This window comes from Capricornis sumatraensis, chromosome 8 (assembly GCF_032405125.1).
Source record: "Capricornis sumatraensis isolate serow.1 chromosome 8, serow.2, whole genome shotgun sequence".
Lineage (NCBI taxonomy): Eukaryota > Metazoa > Chordata > Mammalia > Artiodactyla > Bovidae > Capricornis > Capricornis sumatraensis.
Window position 1 is genome coordinate 89804322 of NC_091076.1, and position 19404 is coordinate 89823725.

The 19404-nt window shown below is 48.3% G+C and overlaps 1 protein-coding gene across 1 annotated transcript in view; it reads right to left on the reverse strand.

Annotated features, from left to right (window-relative positions):
* Nucleotides 1-19404, reverse strand: part of PLXDC1 (plexin domain containing 1) — a 61697-nt gene that overhangs the window by 36579 nt on the left and 5714 nt on the right. The window contains exon 2 of the mRNA XM_068978578.1: nt 17386-17564. Within this exon, the coding sequence (XP_068834679.1) occupies nt 17386-17564 (179 nt within the window). The remainder of the gene's footprint in view (nt 1-17385; nt 17565-19404) is intronic.

The window sequence follows — 19404 nt, forward strand, 5'->3', positions numbered from 1 at the left end:
TTAGACAGAACCTGGGCTTTCAGTTCCTGAAATCACCAAGTGCTTGTCTGACTCAGGACCTTGGTACTTCCTATGCCTCAAAACCTCTTTTTCATGCGGTTCAGAAGCTGACTCCTCATGGTCCTTCAGACCTCAGTTCGGTGGTCACTTCTTCAGGTGCTCTCTCATCAGGAGTGGCTTCCTGATGTCCCTGTTACACTCTCATCACACCTCGTGGTCTTCTGCCTTTCCATGTGTTGCACACTTGCGATGACTGATTTGACTTTTAGACTTGTTATCTCCATACCTGCCTTTCCTAGAAGACCATAATTTCCTCACAAGTAAGGTCAGCCTTTACCTATGGTGGGTTATTTTTAGGCTGTGCTGTACAGCATGTGGGATCTTAGTTCCCAAACCAGAGATCCAATCCGTGTCCCCCTGTACTGGGAGTGTGGAGTGTGAACCACTAGACCACCAGGGAAGTCCCACCTCTGGGGTTTAAGCAGAGTATGTGTTCGATTGGAGGATATGTTGATAAGTGAATGACCAACCATTCATAATTTCAAAGCATAGTTTGTTGAAAGCCTACTCTTCCTTTGTTTTATTGCTATCGCCATGCATTCTAGTGAGCAGGATGGGATGTTATTACCAAACAAAGCGAGACAGAGGCTCATGGGGAACAGGTTTAAAACAGCTGCCTGGAGGCCTGGAAAAGGGTCTGGTTTCCATCACCTAATCCCTGGGACTCACCTGGTGACATTGTTCAGCAAACCTCCAAGCACTGGAAATGAGAGCCCTGCACAGAAGCCACGCTCTGCAGTTGTGAAGCCCAAACAGACGCTGACACATCTCTTGCTATGTCACCTAAGAGGCAAAGGGTGGGGTGACTGGGGATGTGTCTCACCAGCCTGTTACTCTGAGTCCTCTGCCCATGAAGGACAAACAGCCCACCACCCTAGCCAGCGCTGCTCCGCTGAGGAGGCTGTGTGCTACTGCGGAATCCTGGGACAGGGTCAGCTCATTCTTGGAGTTCCCAAGAAGCCTTCCAATGGCACATCTCTAACTGACAGCAAGGAGATCGAACCAGTCCTAAAGGAAATCAACCCTGAATATTCACTGGAAGGACTGATGCTGAAGCTGAAGCTCCAACAAGGACGGCATCCTCCCCCATCACTGATGGCAGCTGACAGACACAAGTGCCACTTGTGAAGGAAGCAAGTCTCTGGACAGCGTTCCCACAGGCAGGACATCAGGCACAGGGGAAGGCGCCTCCAGCTCCCCGTCTTCTCCTCCCCAAACGCTCGTACCATCACCTGAGGAGGCCCTTCCAGTCAAAAGACCTGAATTGGTACAGTTGCAGCTTGAAGCACATCCCTTGGGCTGTATTCCTGTCTGGAGTGGGGCAGGGTAGGAGGAATTTGAGATGCAGGCAAGGGGAGAGGATGAGAAAAACAGTTCTCTGTCAAAAGAGGAAAGAAGGAGAGAGGGAGGGAGGGAAGGAAGGAAGGAAGTCGCCTAATTCCTCAAGCTCTTCTCTAAGGAAGTGAAGCTACGAGGGAGATGCTTTCAGGCCATGCAAGGAAACCTGGATCCCACCTGCTCAGACTCGAAGCAGGTGCTGGTAGTCCAGTGGTTAAGACTCTACATTTCCAACACAGGCAGCATGGGTTCAATTCCTGGCAGGGAGGTTCCCCATGCTGCCGCCTGACCAAAAGCCACAACAATAGACCCAGAGGACGTGTACTCGGTCACATGACTGAGAGGGCAGCAGGGCAGCAAGTGAGGAGCACAGGGCCTCTGTTGTAATCAGGGCCTTCTCCTAAGTGTGACTGCTGTTCCGCAGAAAGGAGAAGGAAGCCAGCCCTCACATGGGGCTTCAGTAAATATATGTTGGATAAGTGAAAAAGAGACCGAGTTGAGGAGGTTCTCGAAAGACAGAAAAAGCAGTCCTGGTTCCTGATGGCTTTCTAGGTCCGAGGTCAGGCAGGAAGGTCAGGCTTCATCTCTAGCCCATGGATCCCATGGCAGGTCTCTGAACTCTCTCTATAAACCTTTCCCAAGACAGCTTGAATGGCTCCTTGGAACCAAAAGAGCCCTAAAGAGAACAGTTGTGCCCTAGGGGTGATCAGAGGAAGGATTTTGAGGGATAGCCCAGAGAGTCCTTCACCAGCATAGATAGCAAGAATCTGCATGGAAAGAGAGAAACGAGAAACTAAATTTCTGGGAGAATTTTTCCTTGGCTGCCATGTTTTTCCTTCTACAAAGGCAGTCGCCACTGGCCTCTGGGCTTGGTGGTGGCTTGGGATTCACCAGCCATGGGGGTGCTTCCTGTCTGCCACTGCAGGTCCCTTAGCATGTGCCAGCGGCATGCAGTTTTGATGGTGCAAGTCCACTCATGGTAGACCCTGAAAACTGTCTCCCAGTAATCCTCCTCCTCTCCTTCCTTCAGTAGCAGAATCGCCCAGTTTTTGTTAGACACATGGGCATCCGGCTAGATCACATTTCCCTGCCCTCCTTACAGCTACATGTAGCTATATGACTATGTCTGACCAATGGAAGATGAGAAGAATGATTCCCCTCAGTAGGAATGAAGAGGCTCTCACCTTTCTTAGTTTCCATTGGCTGGGATGCAGATGTGATGGCAGGAGCTGAAACAGCCATTTTGGACCATAACATGAGAGATAAATGTTGTAGAAGGAAGCTGGGTGTCTAACACCATAGAAACACTACAGCAACTCCTGCTTACTTATGCTCACACTATTACATGGAAGAAAGGAATAAACCTCTTTCACGTCTAAGTACCTTGTCAGTTGGTCATTTTTACAACAGCTGAATCTGTATCCTAATTAATACAAGCTTCTAAATGGCCTCCTCAGGCCACTCAATCTGAAGCCTTCTTCACTGTTTTCCACATAGATATGTCTCCTGAAAGGGCTTCCCAGGTGGCTCAGTGGTAAAGAACCTGCCTGCCAATGTAGGAGCTGCAGGTTTGATCCCTGGGTCGGGAAGATCCCCTAGAGGAGGAAATGGCAACCCAATCCAGCATTTTTCCTGGGATAATCCCATGGACAGAGGAGCCTGGCGGGCTACAGTCCATGGGGTCACAAAGAGTCAGACACAGATGAAGTGACTGGGCACAACAAAGGAAAAGGACTTAGAGGCTTGCCTGGCAGTGAACTCACCTGAGGAATTCACACACTTCACAGCTGACACCGCATTTGACCTGCTATCTGTGGGGCAGACCTGTTACCTCGGAGGGCAGCCTTCCAGGCACTGTGGCCAGAGGCTTGAAGCTGTGATGGGGGTGACCTGACACTACAGAAGGGCAGAGAGCACAGCACAAGCCAGACCACTTGGCAAGTCCACCAGAGGGAACCGTGTTTCCTTGAAATGCCTGCAAGAAGCCCCAGTGGGTAAACCACATTCATTTGGGGAAGCAGCATGACGTGGCTTTCAAACTTTTTTGGCCATGAAACCCTTTTTTCCAATTAACCTTCCATGGAGGCGCAATACATAAATTACATCAAAGTAAAGCACTCTGCAGGGAGAAAAGAGAAGGCCTGGAACCCAGCCTGCTCTTCTATTTCCCTCTCTACCACCCTCCATCCACGGTGGCCCCTGGAGTACCTCTGGGAACCCTTAGGGTTCTGTGGACTGCAACTTGAAAACCACTCTTCTAGGATCAAGGGCTGGGGCTTTGGAGTTAGCAGCCCCAAGTTCAACAACTAGCCTCACTATATAATAGTTGGTGCCACACACTCCTCTCCCCTCTGAGCATCAGTTCCCTCATCAGTAACCTTTCTCACAGAGCTCTTGCAAGAATTAGACAAAACATAACACATACAGCTCTTAACCCAGCAGCCACAGTAGGGGTTTGAAAAGTGGGAGCTGTTATGATGAATCTGTTGAACCTTTCCAGGAAAGGTCTTGATTGTGGAGGCTGCCTCCTCAAAACCATCCCCAGCTCCATCTTCAGCGCCTGCTGTTTCAGTGTCTCTTCTGCCTCAATTATTCATGCTGGGAGCCTGCCAGGCACTTCATTTCTGACAGCGGGGCAGCATTTACCTTGGCTGAGCTCAAGCCGTTTCTGGACAAAAACTCTGGCTAAGCTGTCACCATCAGCCCATCACCTGCCAGCCAACTGGCAGGTGGAAATGCTGGGGCAGGCGACCAAGTGCACCCTGCAGGGCCTGTTGAAGAAGCCAGGCTGGCCGAGCTGGTTAGAATGGCGGGCCAGGCAGCTGGGTCCAACCCAAGACATGCTGAGGGGATTACTGGGTATCCCACTGCCTGCCTCCACTGCTCTAGGAGGCCTTCCAAGACCAATGGAAATGTTTTCTAGATCCCTGCTACTCAAAGTGTGGCCCAGGGACCAGCACCTTCAGATTCACCTGAGAGCTCACCAGAAATGCAGAATCCAGGTGCGTGTGTGCTAAATCCTCAGTCGTGTCTGACTCTTCGCGACGCTATAGACCGTAGCCCGCCAGGCTCCTCTGTCCACAGGACTCTCCAGGTAAGAATACTGGAGTGGGTTGCCATTTCCTACTCCAGGAAATCTTCTCCACCCAGGGACTGAACCCACATCTCTTATGTCTCCTGCATTGGCAGGCGGGTTCTTTTCCAGTAGTGCCAGCTGCAGAATCCAGACGCAACCCCGAAATTGCTGGATCAAAATCCACATTTACACAAGCTTCCCAGGGCATTATTTGGCACAATAAAGTTTGAAAAGCTCTGGTCAAGACGTGCCCTCTGTATGGACCAACATGTCACTCGTTTCTGTCTCTGAGGTCTCCGAGGACAGAAAGACCTGAGTCTTCATCCTGGCTCTGCCACTCACTAGCTGTGCAACCTTTGCCCAGCACTTTAGATCTCTGTTCCCAGATAGTATTAGACACACTTGCTTCCTGGAGTGTTGTTGTTCAATCGCTCAGTTGTGCCCAACTCTGTGTGATCCCATTGACTGTAGCATGCCAGGCTTCCCTGTCCTTCACCAACTCCCAGAGCTTGCTCAAACTCATGTCCATTGAGTTGGTGATGCCATCCAACCATCTCGTCCTCTGTCGTCCCCTTCTCCTCCTGCCTTCAATCTTTCCCAGCATCAGGGTCTTTTCCAATGAGTCGGCTTTTTGCATCAGGCAGCCAAGGTATTGGAGCTTCAGCTTCAGTATCAGTCCTTCCAATGAATATTCAGGACTGATTTCCTTTAGGATTGACTGGTTTCATCTCCTTGCTGCCCAAGGGACTCTCAAGAGTCTTCTCCAGCACCACAGTTTGAAGGCAACAATTCTTTGATGCTCAGCCTTTTTTATTGTCCAGCTCTCACATTCATGCATGACTAATGGAAAAACCACAACTTTGACTGTACTGACCTTTGTCATTGAGTGGATGAAATGCAAGGCCGGGGAGTGAGGCCAGCTCTCAGGGAGGGCTCCTTTAGTCTCCCTCACCTCATGCACCTACATAATAACCTCGATCTGCCCTCTTGAGGCATTCAAGCCTCAGACTGAAATAAACCACATGGAACATTGTCATCACAGAATTGCAGAAAGTAGGTCCCGTGAGCTAGCCTGGAAAGGGAGAGACCCAGGCTAGACAAAGAGGCTTTGATATAGTGCTGAAGACCATATGGGTAAAGAGGTGTCAGGGTGCGTGAGGCTGACCTGAGAAGGTGCTGAAAGAGGGGTTTGGACCAGGCTTGGAAAGAGGGTGTAAACTGGCTTTCTAGACAAAGTATTTTTTAATACCCCCTGACACTTCATGGAAATGGAAGAATCATCTTATCCTGACACTGATTCAATATGCGGCCTTTTGGAGGAGTATCTATCAGTCAACCAGAGATTTTGACAGCATCAATATATTTCATGTAACCACAGAGAATTAAACCAACAAGGAACAAAAAAAAAACAAAAACAAAAACAGGCCTCCTCTACCCATCACCTGGTCCCATTCTGGCATATTTCCTTCTAGTCTTTTTCATCTGGATGTAATTTCACGTGGCTATAATCCTGCTGACTACCCAGTTGTGTGGACGGCTTCTGTCATGTTTCATGATATCTGAAGCAGTTTCTGATGCTGAACATGGTCTTTTAACAATCATTTGTAAATGAGTCATGACCATCTACTCAGAAGAAAACACATAATTTTCTTAACTATCTCCTTATTCAGGAGCACTTAGATAGTTTCCAGTTTTTATGCTCTATTTTTCTATTTTAAATACTACTCTGATGAATTTGTTGATACACTTTTCATATCTGGAATTATCATCCCTGCTTCAAAGCCTCTGATGCAAAGCAGTGCTTCTCAAGTTTTAATGTGCATAAGAATCACCTGGGAGTCAGATTCTGTTTCTGCAGGTCTGAGGGGCCTGAGCAACTGCATTCCTAACAAGCTCCCACTATACAATGAGTAATTGTGATAATATGAAGAGTAGCCCCTAAAGCTTCAAGGCCAGGAAATCCTCCTTTGTGGCTGGGGTCCCATTTTTGTACTTCCAGCTAAGATCTGGGGAGAAACCACTACTCATTTTTCCTAGAACTTTCTGATTAACTTTTCAGTCAATTAGCTCAACTGATTTTTATGAAAACTCTACGAGACATTTAGGTGAGGAAACCGAGGTTTAGAGTGACAATCAGCAAAGATACACACTATTAACCATTATTGGGACCAGATTAAGATGGCCCACTGTCCCAATGTGCCTGAGACTGAGGGGTCTCCCAGGATGCTGGACATTCAGTGCCAAAAACAGCACCATCTTGGGAAAACACAGATGGTTCGTCACTCAACCAGAGCCTAATTCAGAGTCAGCTAATGTCTGTCATTCCCAACCCCGGGCCCCTTTATGTAGGTTAGTGTATGACACCTTTGCTATTAGGCAATAGCATCCTCATGTGACAATGAAGAAATGGGCTCAGAGAGGTTAAGAAACCTGCCTAACACAAAAAGACAAATCACCCAATTTTACAAATGGGCAAAAGAAAAATAAATGGGCAAAGGACATAAGTAGACATTTCTCCAAAGAAAATATACAAATGGCCAACAAGCACAAGAAAAGAAGCTCATATCATTAGTTATTCAGTTCAGTTCAGTTCAGTTCAGTCGCTCAGTCGTGTCCGACTCTTTGCAACCCCATGAATCGCAGCACTCCAGGCCTCCCTATCCGTCACCAACTCCCGGAGCTCACTCAGACTCACGTCCATCGAGTCCATGATGCCATCCAGCCATCTCATCCTGGGTCGTCCCCTTCTCCTCCTGCCCCCAATCCCTCCCAGCATCAGAGTCTTTTCCCATGAGTCAACTCTTCGCATGAGGTGGCCAAAGTATTGGAGTTTCAGCTTCAGCATCATTCCTTCCAATAACACCCAGGACTGATCTCCTTTAGGATGGACTGGTTGGATCTCCTTGCAGTCCAAGGGACTCTCAAGAGTCTTCTCCAACACCTCAGTTTAAAAGCATCAATTCTTCAGCACTCAGCCTTCTTCACAGTCCAACTCTCACATCCATACATGACTACTAGAAAAACCATAGCCTTGACTAGACAGACCTTTGTTGGCAAGGTAATATCTCTGCTTTTCAATATGCTATCTAGTTTGGTCATTACTTTCCTTCCAAAGAGTAAGCGTCTTTTAATTTCATGGCTGCAATCACCATCTGCCGTGATTTTGGAGCCCCCCAAAATAAAGTCTGACACTGTTTCCACAGTTTCTCCATCTATTTCCCATGAAGTGATGGGACCAGATGCTATGATCTTTGTTTTCCGAATGTTGAGCTTTAGGCCAACTTTTTCACTCTCCTCTTTCACTTTCAAGAAGCTTTTTAGTTCCTCTTCACTTTCTGCCATAAGGGTGGTGTCATCTGCATATCTGAGATTATTGATATTTTTCCCGGCAATCTTGATTCCAGCTTGTGCTTCTTCCAGCCCAGCATTTCTCATGATGTACCCTGCATATAAGTTAAATAAGCAGGGTGACAATATACAGACTTGACGTACTCCTTTTCCTATTTGGAACCAGTCTGTTGTTCCATGTCCAGTTCTAACTGTTGCTTCCTGACCTGCATATAGGTTTCTCAAGAGGGAGGTCAGATGGTCTGGTATTCCCATCTCTTTCAGAATATTCCACAGTTTATTGTGATCCACACAGTCAAAGGCTTTGGCATAGTCAATAAAGCAGAAATAGATGTTTTTCTGGAACTCTTTTGCTTTTTCCATGATCCAGTGGATGTTGGCAATTTGATCTCTGCTTCCTCTGTCTTTTCTAAAACCAGCTTGAACATCTGGAAGTTCACGGTTCACGTACTGCTGAAGCCTGGCTTGGAGAATTTTGAGCATTACTTCACTAGCGTGTGAGATGAGTGCAACTGTGCAGTAGTTTGAGCATTCTTTGGCATTGCCTTTCTTTGGGATTGGAATGAAAACTGACCTTTTCCAGTCCTGTGGCCACTGCTGAGTTTTCCACATTTGCTGGCATATTGAGTGCAGCACTTTCACAGCATCATCTTTCAGGATCTGAAATAGCTCAACTGGAATTCCATCACCTCCACTAGCTTTGTTCATAGTGATGCTTTCTAAGGCCCACTTGACTCCACATTCCAGGATGTCTGGCCCTAGGTGAGTGATCACACCATCATGATTATCTGGTTCGTGAAGCTCTTTTTTGTACAGTTCTTCTGTGTATTCTTGCCACCTTTTCTTAATATCTTCTGCTTCTGTAAGGTCCATACCATTTATGTCCTTTATCGAGCCCATCTTTACATGGAATGTTCCCTTGGTATCTCTAATTTTCTTGAAGAGATCTCTAGTCTTTCCCATTCTGTTGTTTTCCTCTATTTCTTTGCATTGATCATGGAGGAAGGCTTTCTTATCTCTCCTTGCTATTCTTTGGAACTCTGCATTGAAATGCTTATATCTTTCCTTTTCTCCTTTGCTTTTCTCTTCTCTTCTTTTCACAGCTATTTGTAAGGCCTCCCCAGACAGCCATTTTGCTTTTTTGCATTTCTTTTCCATGGGGATGGTCTTGATCCCTGTCTCCTGTACAATGTCACGAACCTCCGTCCATAGTTCATCAGGCACTCTGTCTATCAGATCTAGTCCCTTAAATCCATTTCTCACTTCCACTGTATAATCATAAGGGATTTGATTTAGGTCATTAGGGAAACACAAAGCAAAACCATAGTGAGATACTAGATCGCACCCACTAGGATGCTATAATTTAAAAAAAAGAGAGAGAGAAAGAATAAATGTTGGCAAGGATGTGGAGAAATGGGAACCCTCATACATTGCTGGTGGGAATGTAATATGGTTCAGTCACTGTGGAAAACAGTCTGGCAGTTCCTCAAAGAGTTTAGCATAGAATTACACTATGACTCAGCAGTTTCACTTCTAGGTATATACCACAAAGAGCTGAAAATATGTACTCTAACAAGTACACGTATACATGTTCACAGCAGCACTGTTCACAATAGCCAAAAGGAGGAAACCTAAATGTCTATCAGCTAAGAAACAGATGAACAAAACTGTGGTATATCCATATAATGGAAGACACTATTCAGGCATAAAATGGATAGCTGTGAAAACATTATGCCAGGGGAAAGAAACGAGACATGAAAGATCATATATGGTATTTCATTTATATATGAACTATGCAGAACAGGTAAATTCATAGAAAGAGAACACAGATTGGGGGTTACTTGGGACTGGAGGCAGGGGCTGTGGAGCGACAGCCTACATCCAGGGTTTCCTTTTGGGGGATGAAACTGTTTTGGGACTAGATAGAGATGATGGTTGCACAACACCGTGGGCGTGTTAAACGCACTTCACTTTAAAATGGTTAATTTTTTAATGTGAATTTCACCTCGACAAGAAAGAAAGAAAACCAACCAACCGACCGACCGACCAACTAGCCGGCTGAAGGGAAAGAGAAAGAGTCAACGAAAGGGACCTGCGTGGGAGGCGGACCGCCTTAGGCTGAGCAGCCAGCAGAGGGCGCTGTGGCACACTTTCCGAGCCACGTAGGGGAGATATCCCCGACTGAGAACCCAAGTGCCTGGCATTTTGCTCTTGAGTCTCAACTTTGTAAGATCAGTACCTACCCACTCCATTTGAGAAATCTGGAGCTAGTAGGGGTTTGAAATGCCAGGCTCATTAACTGAAGGTTTTAAGTGCCCGGCCCAAGGTCTGCCGCTGGTGCATGCCAGATGGGAAGCCAGGACGGTGGTACTCTTTCCACAGCGCTGGATTGAATGTCCGGACTCCATCTTTCACCTCTCAGGACACGCCTCCTTTTCACAATATCTCTTATTTTCTCTCTCTTTGCAATTCAGCTCACAACTTTCCTTCCACCCACCTCACCCTCTACCCTCAGGAATCTTCCCCTAGCAGCCTCCTCACCCCACCCCTGCGCCTGAGTGCAGGCACCGGCATGCCTGGGTTCTTCCCTGAGCCATTGCTTGGGGCTCTTCTTGTGTCCCTGCTTCGAGTCTGTCTGTCCTGTCTTCCCTAGGCCCTCAGGTCTGGGGAGGGGGCCTTCTAGAGGTTTCATTTTGGGAACTGCCTCCCTTGGGCGAGTGTAGAAACCAGGCAGATGCACCCACTTGTCCCTCTTGCTGCCCAACTGTCTTGAATGCTGTAGTCCTGCCCAGCTGCAGAGTTCCTCAGCATTCCTAGGCTTGCCAGGGCGGTTGGATGAGCTGGGAAGTTTTGCTTGGGTCAGAGAGAGAGGAGAGGAATTCAGGGAAGGGAGGCCAGGGGGAATACTGGGGTGAGAGGTGGGGAGTCAGAATTTTCTGTTATGGAGTAAAACTGTTCTATCACCGGGGAACTCCCAAATCTGAATGCTCTTAAACTTGGTTCCTCCCAAACTGTGTACCAGACATGAACCACAGAACCAAGAAAACCCTTCATTTGGATTTGGAAATCCCCAGGTTTGAAGACATTCCCCTTCAGCCTCTTGGAGGATAAACTGTGCCTCTTCCCAGATTTCTGACTTAGCACCACAGCCTTCCCCAATCCCTCCCTCCCCTATAAAATTTCCAGTGTCCCCAGGGCCTCAGGATTGGCCTTGGTGGAAAATCTCTGGAAAGCTTGAGTCCAGACAAGAATCCTATTTCCACGGAGAAATAGGATGGTAGATGGTGGCAGAGTGGGCGTGGGAATAAAATCCAAGGAGATGGCTCTGAGTCCACCCTGGGAACACAGGCCAGACGCCTCAAAGTTTCCAAAGCAAGAGGTCCGAGTTGAAGGAGCATTGTGGCAAGGTGGCCAGGCAGGAGGTGCTGGGCAGAAGGGACTAGGAAGAAGGGGTGAGGCCAAAGGAGTGAGACAGGAAGATGGGGGTGGGGGCGGTGGGGCTGGGCAGAGAAGGTCTGGAATGGGGGCTGGGCAGACAGGCTGAGGTGAGGGAGCTGGGCCAGCAGGGAAGGGGCCAGGAGGGCGGACTAAGGAGCCATGAAGGGAAATGAGGGGGCTCCTGGGTGGGGTGGTGAGGGTGGGGGCAAAAGGGATGGTAGCCCAGGTGCCAGGCCCTCAGCCTCTCGAGCAGAGGGAACCAGAGTCTGGTTCCTTTTGGCACAGAACAGACTGTGATGTGGATAAATGGTGGAAATGTTGTCCTGTGGAAGCCGAAGAGAACTTTCTGAAGCAGACCAAATCAAGCTTGCTGAAATGTCCCCTTTCTGCCACTTCCCTCTCGCTCAGCCCTCTGCTGCCAAGATGGAGTTTCCTTTGGACGAGGAGAATCCAGCTCTCAGAGATGCTGAGACACAGGAGAAGCAGGCCTCTCTGGGCCCCTTCCCGGGACACCTCAAGAGGGCCTGCTGTCCAGGGTAGGGTGAGCACACAGCCCGGGGGGTGTGGAGGTCTAGCTGTGCTGAAGAGAGGCAGTCATTACCATTCTCCACTGAGCGCTGCTCAGGGCAAGGCCTAATGGGTTCAAGGCCAGGTAGGAATGGAGCACAGACCTCTCTGAGGATTCAGGCACGAGGCCCCCACGCCAGGTCGCAGTGTGTGTACATGTGTTCCGGTGCATATAGGGTATGTAAGCACTGACATTGTCTTACGTGTGAGGGAACCCAGAAGTTAGTAGAGTTGGGTCCTTTGAGGCTAGTACGTCCAACGACTCACCCCGGGCAAAACCTCTTCTCTTCACCAACCCTGTCTTTCAAGGCCTCTGGAGATGGGAAATCCCTGCCTCCTTAGTTCCTTCAAAGGAGGAACGCCCACTGTGGGCCAGGCACTGGCGACAGAGTGATAAGCCCATCTCAGATCACATGTGCCTCGGCTTCAGGGAAAGAGAGGCAATACAAACAAACAGATAAGTCCATACAGGAAGGGATATGAGCTATAGAGAAAAATAATCCTTTCCCTCTGCCCCAGTCCCAACCCTGCAGCTATTAGAAAACAGCCACATCTAGAAGTTTCTCTGTTGCGGGCTAAATGCTCCAGGCTCCTTCAACCATTCAGACTACTCTGGTTTCTACATAACCATCTGAAAGGGGACACAAGCCCCTCAGCCATGGTCAAGGCAAGAAACACCCTCCCTCCCCACCACAGGATTCCCAGAGCCCCAACCCTTGTCGCCGGGGTTTCTGTGGGTTTCCATGAACACAGCTGGCTCCCACCTCCGTCCTTGGCAGCCACTCCACACTCCTGACTCATCCCAGCCCACAAGCAGTGAGGAGCTCCAACTCTTTTCCTCGTGAACTGCTGCTAAGCCACATCTCTCCCACCTGATTTTAAGCTGAAGTGCCAGGATTTATATTCGTCCTGGAAGTTTCATCCGGCCTGAGGCCACCTATCATCCAGCCTACAGAGGAGGGCTTCTGGTTCCTAATCTGACATCTGAACTCTCTTCCGACTGTCAGAGAAGTCTCATCTAGAAGTTTGATTTTCCAATCTTCTGGGCAGAGCTAAGGACAAGTCTACTGCAGTCAGAGGGGCTTTCCAGGGTGGGGCCGGGCTCCTTCACGTGGACTCTTTTTTTTTTCCTTCTGGCTGCACCAAATGACATGGGGGATCTTAGTTCCCCAACCAGGAATAGAACCCCTGCCCCCCTGCAGTAGAAGCACGGAGTCTTAACCATCAGACCACCAGAGAAGTCCTCCTTCGTGTGGACTCCTGATGTGTGGAGGGGGCCACAAAGCCCCCAGGGTGGTGGAAGTCTTGTGATCAAGTACAGACGCATGGCACCTGAGAAAGCCTCCCCTTCCGGTGATCAGTCTGGTAATGGATTTTAAAATGGGTGTGGAATGTTATAGCTCAGAAGTCCCCACACGTAGAGAACCATCAGTATCATATGGGGGGAGAGCTGCAGTGTTTCTCAACCAGTCAGTTCCGGGTGGAGCCCGAGAATTTATGTTATTTTTTAGGCTCTGGGGTTATTGAATCCATACTGGCTCTTAACGATCCCCACTGCCCTTTCCGAACGCCCACAGACAATTGCTTCCAGAAGGCCACGTCTCTGTGGCTCTCTTCCGCAAGGACCTCTCTGCCCAAACTGGGCCATGGTCCTCTGACCGTGGTGTCTGGCCCAGAGCAAATACCAGTTCTTTAACTGATGGCCCAACAAAGCTGGAGGTTGGGGGAGGAGTGAGCCTCCAGGCGTTCCCTTCCTCAGGGTGCCTCCCCTGCCCTGGCCCTCCGTCCCATCACCCCACCATGTCTCCATGGTTCTGCAGGATGAAGAAGACAGGGCAGGATGGGAAGTGAATGGGACTGCCTTCTCTGAGGCTCCACGTCAGGGTTGGTATTAGGGTGAGGTGAGGGAGGCCCCGACTTCCGGTCTAACCCTCAAAATGGCACCAGCGAAAAGAACTTATTTACAAAACAGAAACAGACTTTCAGATTTTAAAAATGAATTTATGGGGACCAAAGGGGAAACATGGTGGGGAGGGGTAAATTAGGATTAACACACACACAAACTACTAGATATAAAATAGGTAATCAACAAGGACCTACGATAGCACAGGGAACTCTACTCAATGTTCTGTAATAACCTATATGGGAAAAAGATCTGAAAAAGAATGAAAATATGTATGTATAACTGAATCACTATGCTGTATATACACCTAGAGCTGGGCTTCCCTGGTGGTTCAAATGGTAAAGAATCTGCCTGCAATGCAGGAGACCTGGGTTGAATCCCTGGGTAGGGAAGATATCCTAGAGGAGAGAATGGCAACCCACTTCAGTATTCTTGCCTAGAGAATTCCATGGACAGAACAGCCCAGTGGGCTACAGTCCAAGGGTCGCAAAGAGTCAGACTCAACGGGGCAACTAACACACACACATACCTGAAACTAACACAACATTGTAAATCAACAAGACTCCAATAAAAATTTTTTTAAATAATAAAGTGGCATCAACAAACTCAGCCATCAAGAGAATATTTTAATGCCATATATTTTTTAAATCAAATTAATTAGTTCAATTGATGCCAAAAAGTCCACGAGGAACAAAAGGTTAATGTTTTAAATAAAGACAGGATCAGTAATGGTGCCAAGCCACATCAGAGGCTGAGGTAAAGGGAAAAATAAGTCACAGAAACAATGCAGAAAGACAGTTCAGAGCATGTGTTACCCTGCTCCCTCCCTACCAGGCTGCAGAGAGGCTGGGTTCCTCTCCCAGGAACACTGGTGCGCCCCGCCCAGCAGCCCCTGTGGCAGAGTGGCACAGCTCTCCCTCCTCTGAGGAGCCTCTCTCCCTGCCAGCTCAGGCTCACGTGCACAGTTTTAGCTGCTCCCTGCTGCAGCTTCTCCTAACATCTTCTCTTCCTTCACCCTGCCCACTCCTGGCCCCTCTGTGTATACTGTTCCTACATTAAACTCTTTAAAAAAACAGAAAGAAAGAAATGCTGCAGGAAAAAATATTAAAATTCAAAAAATATCCTTAGAAAAGCTATTACATCCATGACACAAGAACCATAGGAGACTATTTTTTTAAAGAAAAGAATAAATAGCTCATGGAAATGAAAAATATGATAGTAGAAAACAGATCGGTAACATTAAGAAAATAAGGTCGAGGAGACTTCCCTGATGGTCCAGTAGCTAAGACTCTGTGCTCCCAATGCAGAGGGCAGGGGTTTGATCCCTGGTCAGGGAACTAGATCCCACATGCCGCAGCTAAGAGTTTGCATGCTGCGACTAAAGAGCAAAGATCCCATGGGCTGCAACTAAGACCCAGCAAAGCCAAATAAATAAATACTAAAAAAAAAGAAAGAAAATCCCAGAAAGTGGATCAACAACAACACTTACAAGCCAACTAACAGGCAACAAAACATGCGAAGGGATAGACAACAGAAGAGAGAAGAAAGTTTGGGAATCAATTCCCTAGATGGACTTCTAATCAAGGGATCTGGAAGAAAGAGCTGAGTATGTAGCAGAGAGAAGATAGTCAAAGCAATAAAACAAGAAGATTTTCCAGAACTGGTGAATAGAAGTGTCTGGGTTGAAATAGCCCGTCAACTGTCCAGAGCTGTGAGAGAGAAAGACAGGACAGACACTTTTAGAAGGCTGGGGTTAACTTAAGGTAACACTCTGAGAGCTTCCGGGAAAGCAGTTATCTACAATGAGCATAAAGCACGACATCAGACCTCTCAACAGTGACATCAGAAGCCAGACGACCATGTGAGATGCCTGCAAACTCGTGAAGGAAGATTATTTTTAATCTAGAATTCTATATTCAGCCAAACCATCAATCAAGTGTGAGGATAGAATAAAGGCATTTTCAGACGTGCAAGTTCTCCAAAGAATTTCTCTTCTTCTATAACCTTTCTCAGGAAGCTAAACAAATGAGGGAGCAAAGCAGGAAAGAAAAGACACAGGATCAAGAGGACAGGGCACCCAGTGAAGAGAGAGATTAGGGAGTTCCAGGATGGCTGCGGGCAGGCAGGCGAGCACCGGGCCAGGTTGGAGCAGCGTGACAACAGGAGAGAGATTCAAAAAAAAAAAAAAGATAGGTTTGACCATGCCAAAAATTATGTTTGAGGCCAGTGAATGTTTAAGAATACATAGCCATGGACTTTCCTGGTGGTCCAGTGGTTAAGACTCAGTGCTTCCAGTGCAGGGAGATGTGGATTTGATTCTTAGTCAGAGAACTAAGAGCCCACATGCTGTGCAGTGAAGTCAAAAGAATTTAAAAAAATTTAATTAAAAAAAAAGTACATATACTGTTAGTGCAATAGGTGGGGGTGGGAGGTAGGAAAAGCAAAAATGATGCAAGAAAGGAAACAATGATAGTGCCCTGATTGGCTTAGTGGTGAACAATATTTACCTGATAAAGATAAAAAAGCAGAGCCTATGGATTTAACAATATTGAGAGCATTAAACCATGTTTGGGGGAGTACACAGAAGGTGAATCTTCATCTACACAATGGGCAATCAACATATAATGTCTAAACAGATTTATCAAGAGGCAGCTGCATAAGGAAATTACTTAGGAACACGGAGGTAACAGCCAGGTAAAAAGCTCAAAGTGCCATATTCTGAGCAAGGGGTGGGCAGGCCCAGAGCGGAGGGGCGGACTGCTGTGTTTTATTTTCTGACTTCAGCACTATTTGACCTTTTTGATTGCGTGCGTGTCTTGGATTTAAAAAACGAGTTATTGAAACATAAAGAAATGCCCATCCTCTTGTTGCTTCTCCTTCCGTTGTTTTTCTGCCTCCTGAGAATCCACCCTATTCACTTGCAGCCGTGGCCGCCTCCGCTCATACCCGTGCTCATACAGTCTCTCTCATACACTCACACTCATCATAGACACAGCAGCCCACGGTGACAGACACACAGGCAAAGGTACATAATACACAGTAACCCTCAGACACACACGCAATTACAGATTCTCCCAGACACAGAAACCCCCATCAGCTCTTCTACTGCAGTCTCCAGGTCTTCCCTGCTTCACCAGCCCCAGGACTGCCCCAGGCAGAGGAGCTTTTCTTTAGCTGCACCACCCTAATTGCCTTCTCCGCTCAGAGTGTCCTGCCCTGGGGCTGAGCAGTCACACCATTAACCCTTTGAGGCCATGTGGTCTGTAGATGGTACAGAAATGAAGTAGGCACAGGGCCAGAGCTGGCAGTCAATGTGACTAGTAATAGCCACCTTCATTCTGCTTCTAGTGGAGGCCCTAAGACATGGAAGAGTCCAGTGTCTTGAACCCTGTGGTAATGCTGTGCATCCTTGAGCAAGTCACTGCCCCTCTCTGAGTCCACAAGGAGGTAAGCAGCCTGTGAAGCTCTGAGATGCTAAGATTTTCTGACCCAGGCTGGGCCAGGCTTCCATCCCCTCCCCTGGGAACCCTCTCTCCACACTGACCTCCAGGATCGACCCCAAAGGATACACTTGTGGCTCTGACAAGCTTATAAGGGGCACCTGGGGACCCCCCACCACCACCTCCCTCCCCCTCTGTGTCCCTCCAGCACTCACCACCACCCTGGTCCCGTTATCCGGCAGTTTGTCAATGGCCAGGGTGCCCCCACCCAGGTCCTGGCTCAGCTGAGTCCTGTCCAGCTCCGACACCTGGCTAGGGCTCTCTCGGGCTCTCCGATTCCAGCCCCACGCGGTTCCCTGGGTGGTCCCTCCAGAGCCTCGGCCTGCATCCTGACCTGGGAGAAAGGGACAGAAAGCTGAGTCCTGGCAGTCAGAGTGAAGGCCAGGAGGGGGATCAGCCCACTTATTCTGAGAAGCCCTGACCCCCTCTGATACCATCATTGACTCTGGGGACACTGACACCAGGGGAGGAGACACCCAGCATGCACCAAGCTCCACCCCACAAACTTTGCATACAGAACGCTTGAGCCCTTACTCCAGCCCTCCACTGAAAATCTGATGCTCTCCATTTTTCGAAAAGGAATCAGCAGCTCACAGAGGTTAAAGAAGGTCATAGAGCAGATCAGGGATGGAGATAAGTTTCAAACCCAGGCTGATCTGCCCCTAAAGGGTTGATTATTCTCAACCTCACTAGAATCATCTGGGGAGCTTTAAAAATTCCTGGTGTCTGGGTTCTCCACCCCAGAGATTCTGATGTAGTTAGTCTGTGGTGTGGACTGTGCATAAGGACACTTAAATGATCCCCAGGAGAGTTTTTGAAAAGCCCTGGACCTAACAAGGCAGACAAGGGTGAGAACAACTGCTCTAGTACTTTCCAAACCAATTCCCTATTTCTCTGCCAGAAATGGCACATAATCTCATCTTCCAAGGGACTCCAGGGACTAGAAGCCAGAGAGCAGAGTTATTTTAGTTCAGAGCTTCTCATCCTTGGTACCACTGACATTTTGAACTGGATAATTCCTTGTTGTGGGGGACCGTCCCATGCATTGCAGGATTTTTTTTTTTTTGCAGCATTCCTGGCCTCTACCCACTTGATGCCAGTAGCCCCTCCTCCCAGGCTGTGACAACTGAAGATGTCTCCATAGTGGGGAGCACTGTTTAGTCTTATCACTACCTTGAGCAAGGTAGTGCACTTTCCGCATGAAACAAGGAGCTTTACAAATCCATTGAGGATAACAAATGGGTTTCATCTCAAAAGCCACCTCCAATGGATTAGTGAGAATCAGGAATGCTCTAATTGGGAAGAATTCTGAGGCTCCATTTGTGTTTAGCAGGAAAGATGGTCACGATCAATTGGCAATGTCTGCGGTGAGCACAGCATTGAAGAGTGGCTGCACCCAGGCCATCTAGCAGCCGTTCCTCAACCCAATATTCTCTCCAGTTCCCTCTTGGTCATTAAATGTATTCCAAATGACACAGAAATCATGCTTTCCCATTTCAGAAAAAGAGTTATGGATGCCCACAAAGATGTGTCTTATCCTGTTTCTCCAACTGCCACACCTATTATGGACGTGTATATGCACCAGATGGGAGGAGCTGACCTTCCCTGTGACCTCCATCAGTTTCAGGCCTGTGCTGTGTCAGATGCCCTGCCCCACCTGGTCCCCAGAGCTCCCGGGGTAGCCTTCTCTCCTGCAGCACCTGCCAGTGGTCCAACTATGTGCCCGTCTCCCTGGTAGACTTGGGTTCCCCCAGGACTCTGCCACCTACCGTAAATGTGCATCCTGGTACCTAGCAAACAGTGGGTGCTCAATCAGTGCACAACTGAGAATAGGCTACTGGAGGTAAGTTGGGAGCCAGCAAGGACAGAGGTTGAGAAAAGGCTTGGCCAGGACCAGGCCTGGGGCTAGGGCCAGGACTCTTTGCTGTGGGGCTCTGGTTTGTCATTAGACATTTTATCCAATTAAGTCATTCTTGGCTGCTGGCGCCTGCTGGATCCTTGCCGGCCCCCTTTCACTCCCCTGCCCCTAATTGCAACCAGATGCTCTGGAGAAGATGGGGAAAGGGTGGTCTCCAGACCCCTGCCCCAAGATGCCCACTGGCTGAGATGGACCTGAACCCAATAATGGGAAGGCAGCCTGCCTGTGGCTCAGACCCCAAGGCAGGGCTGTCTTG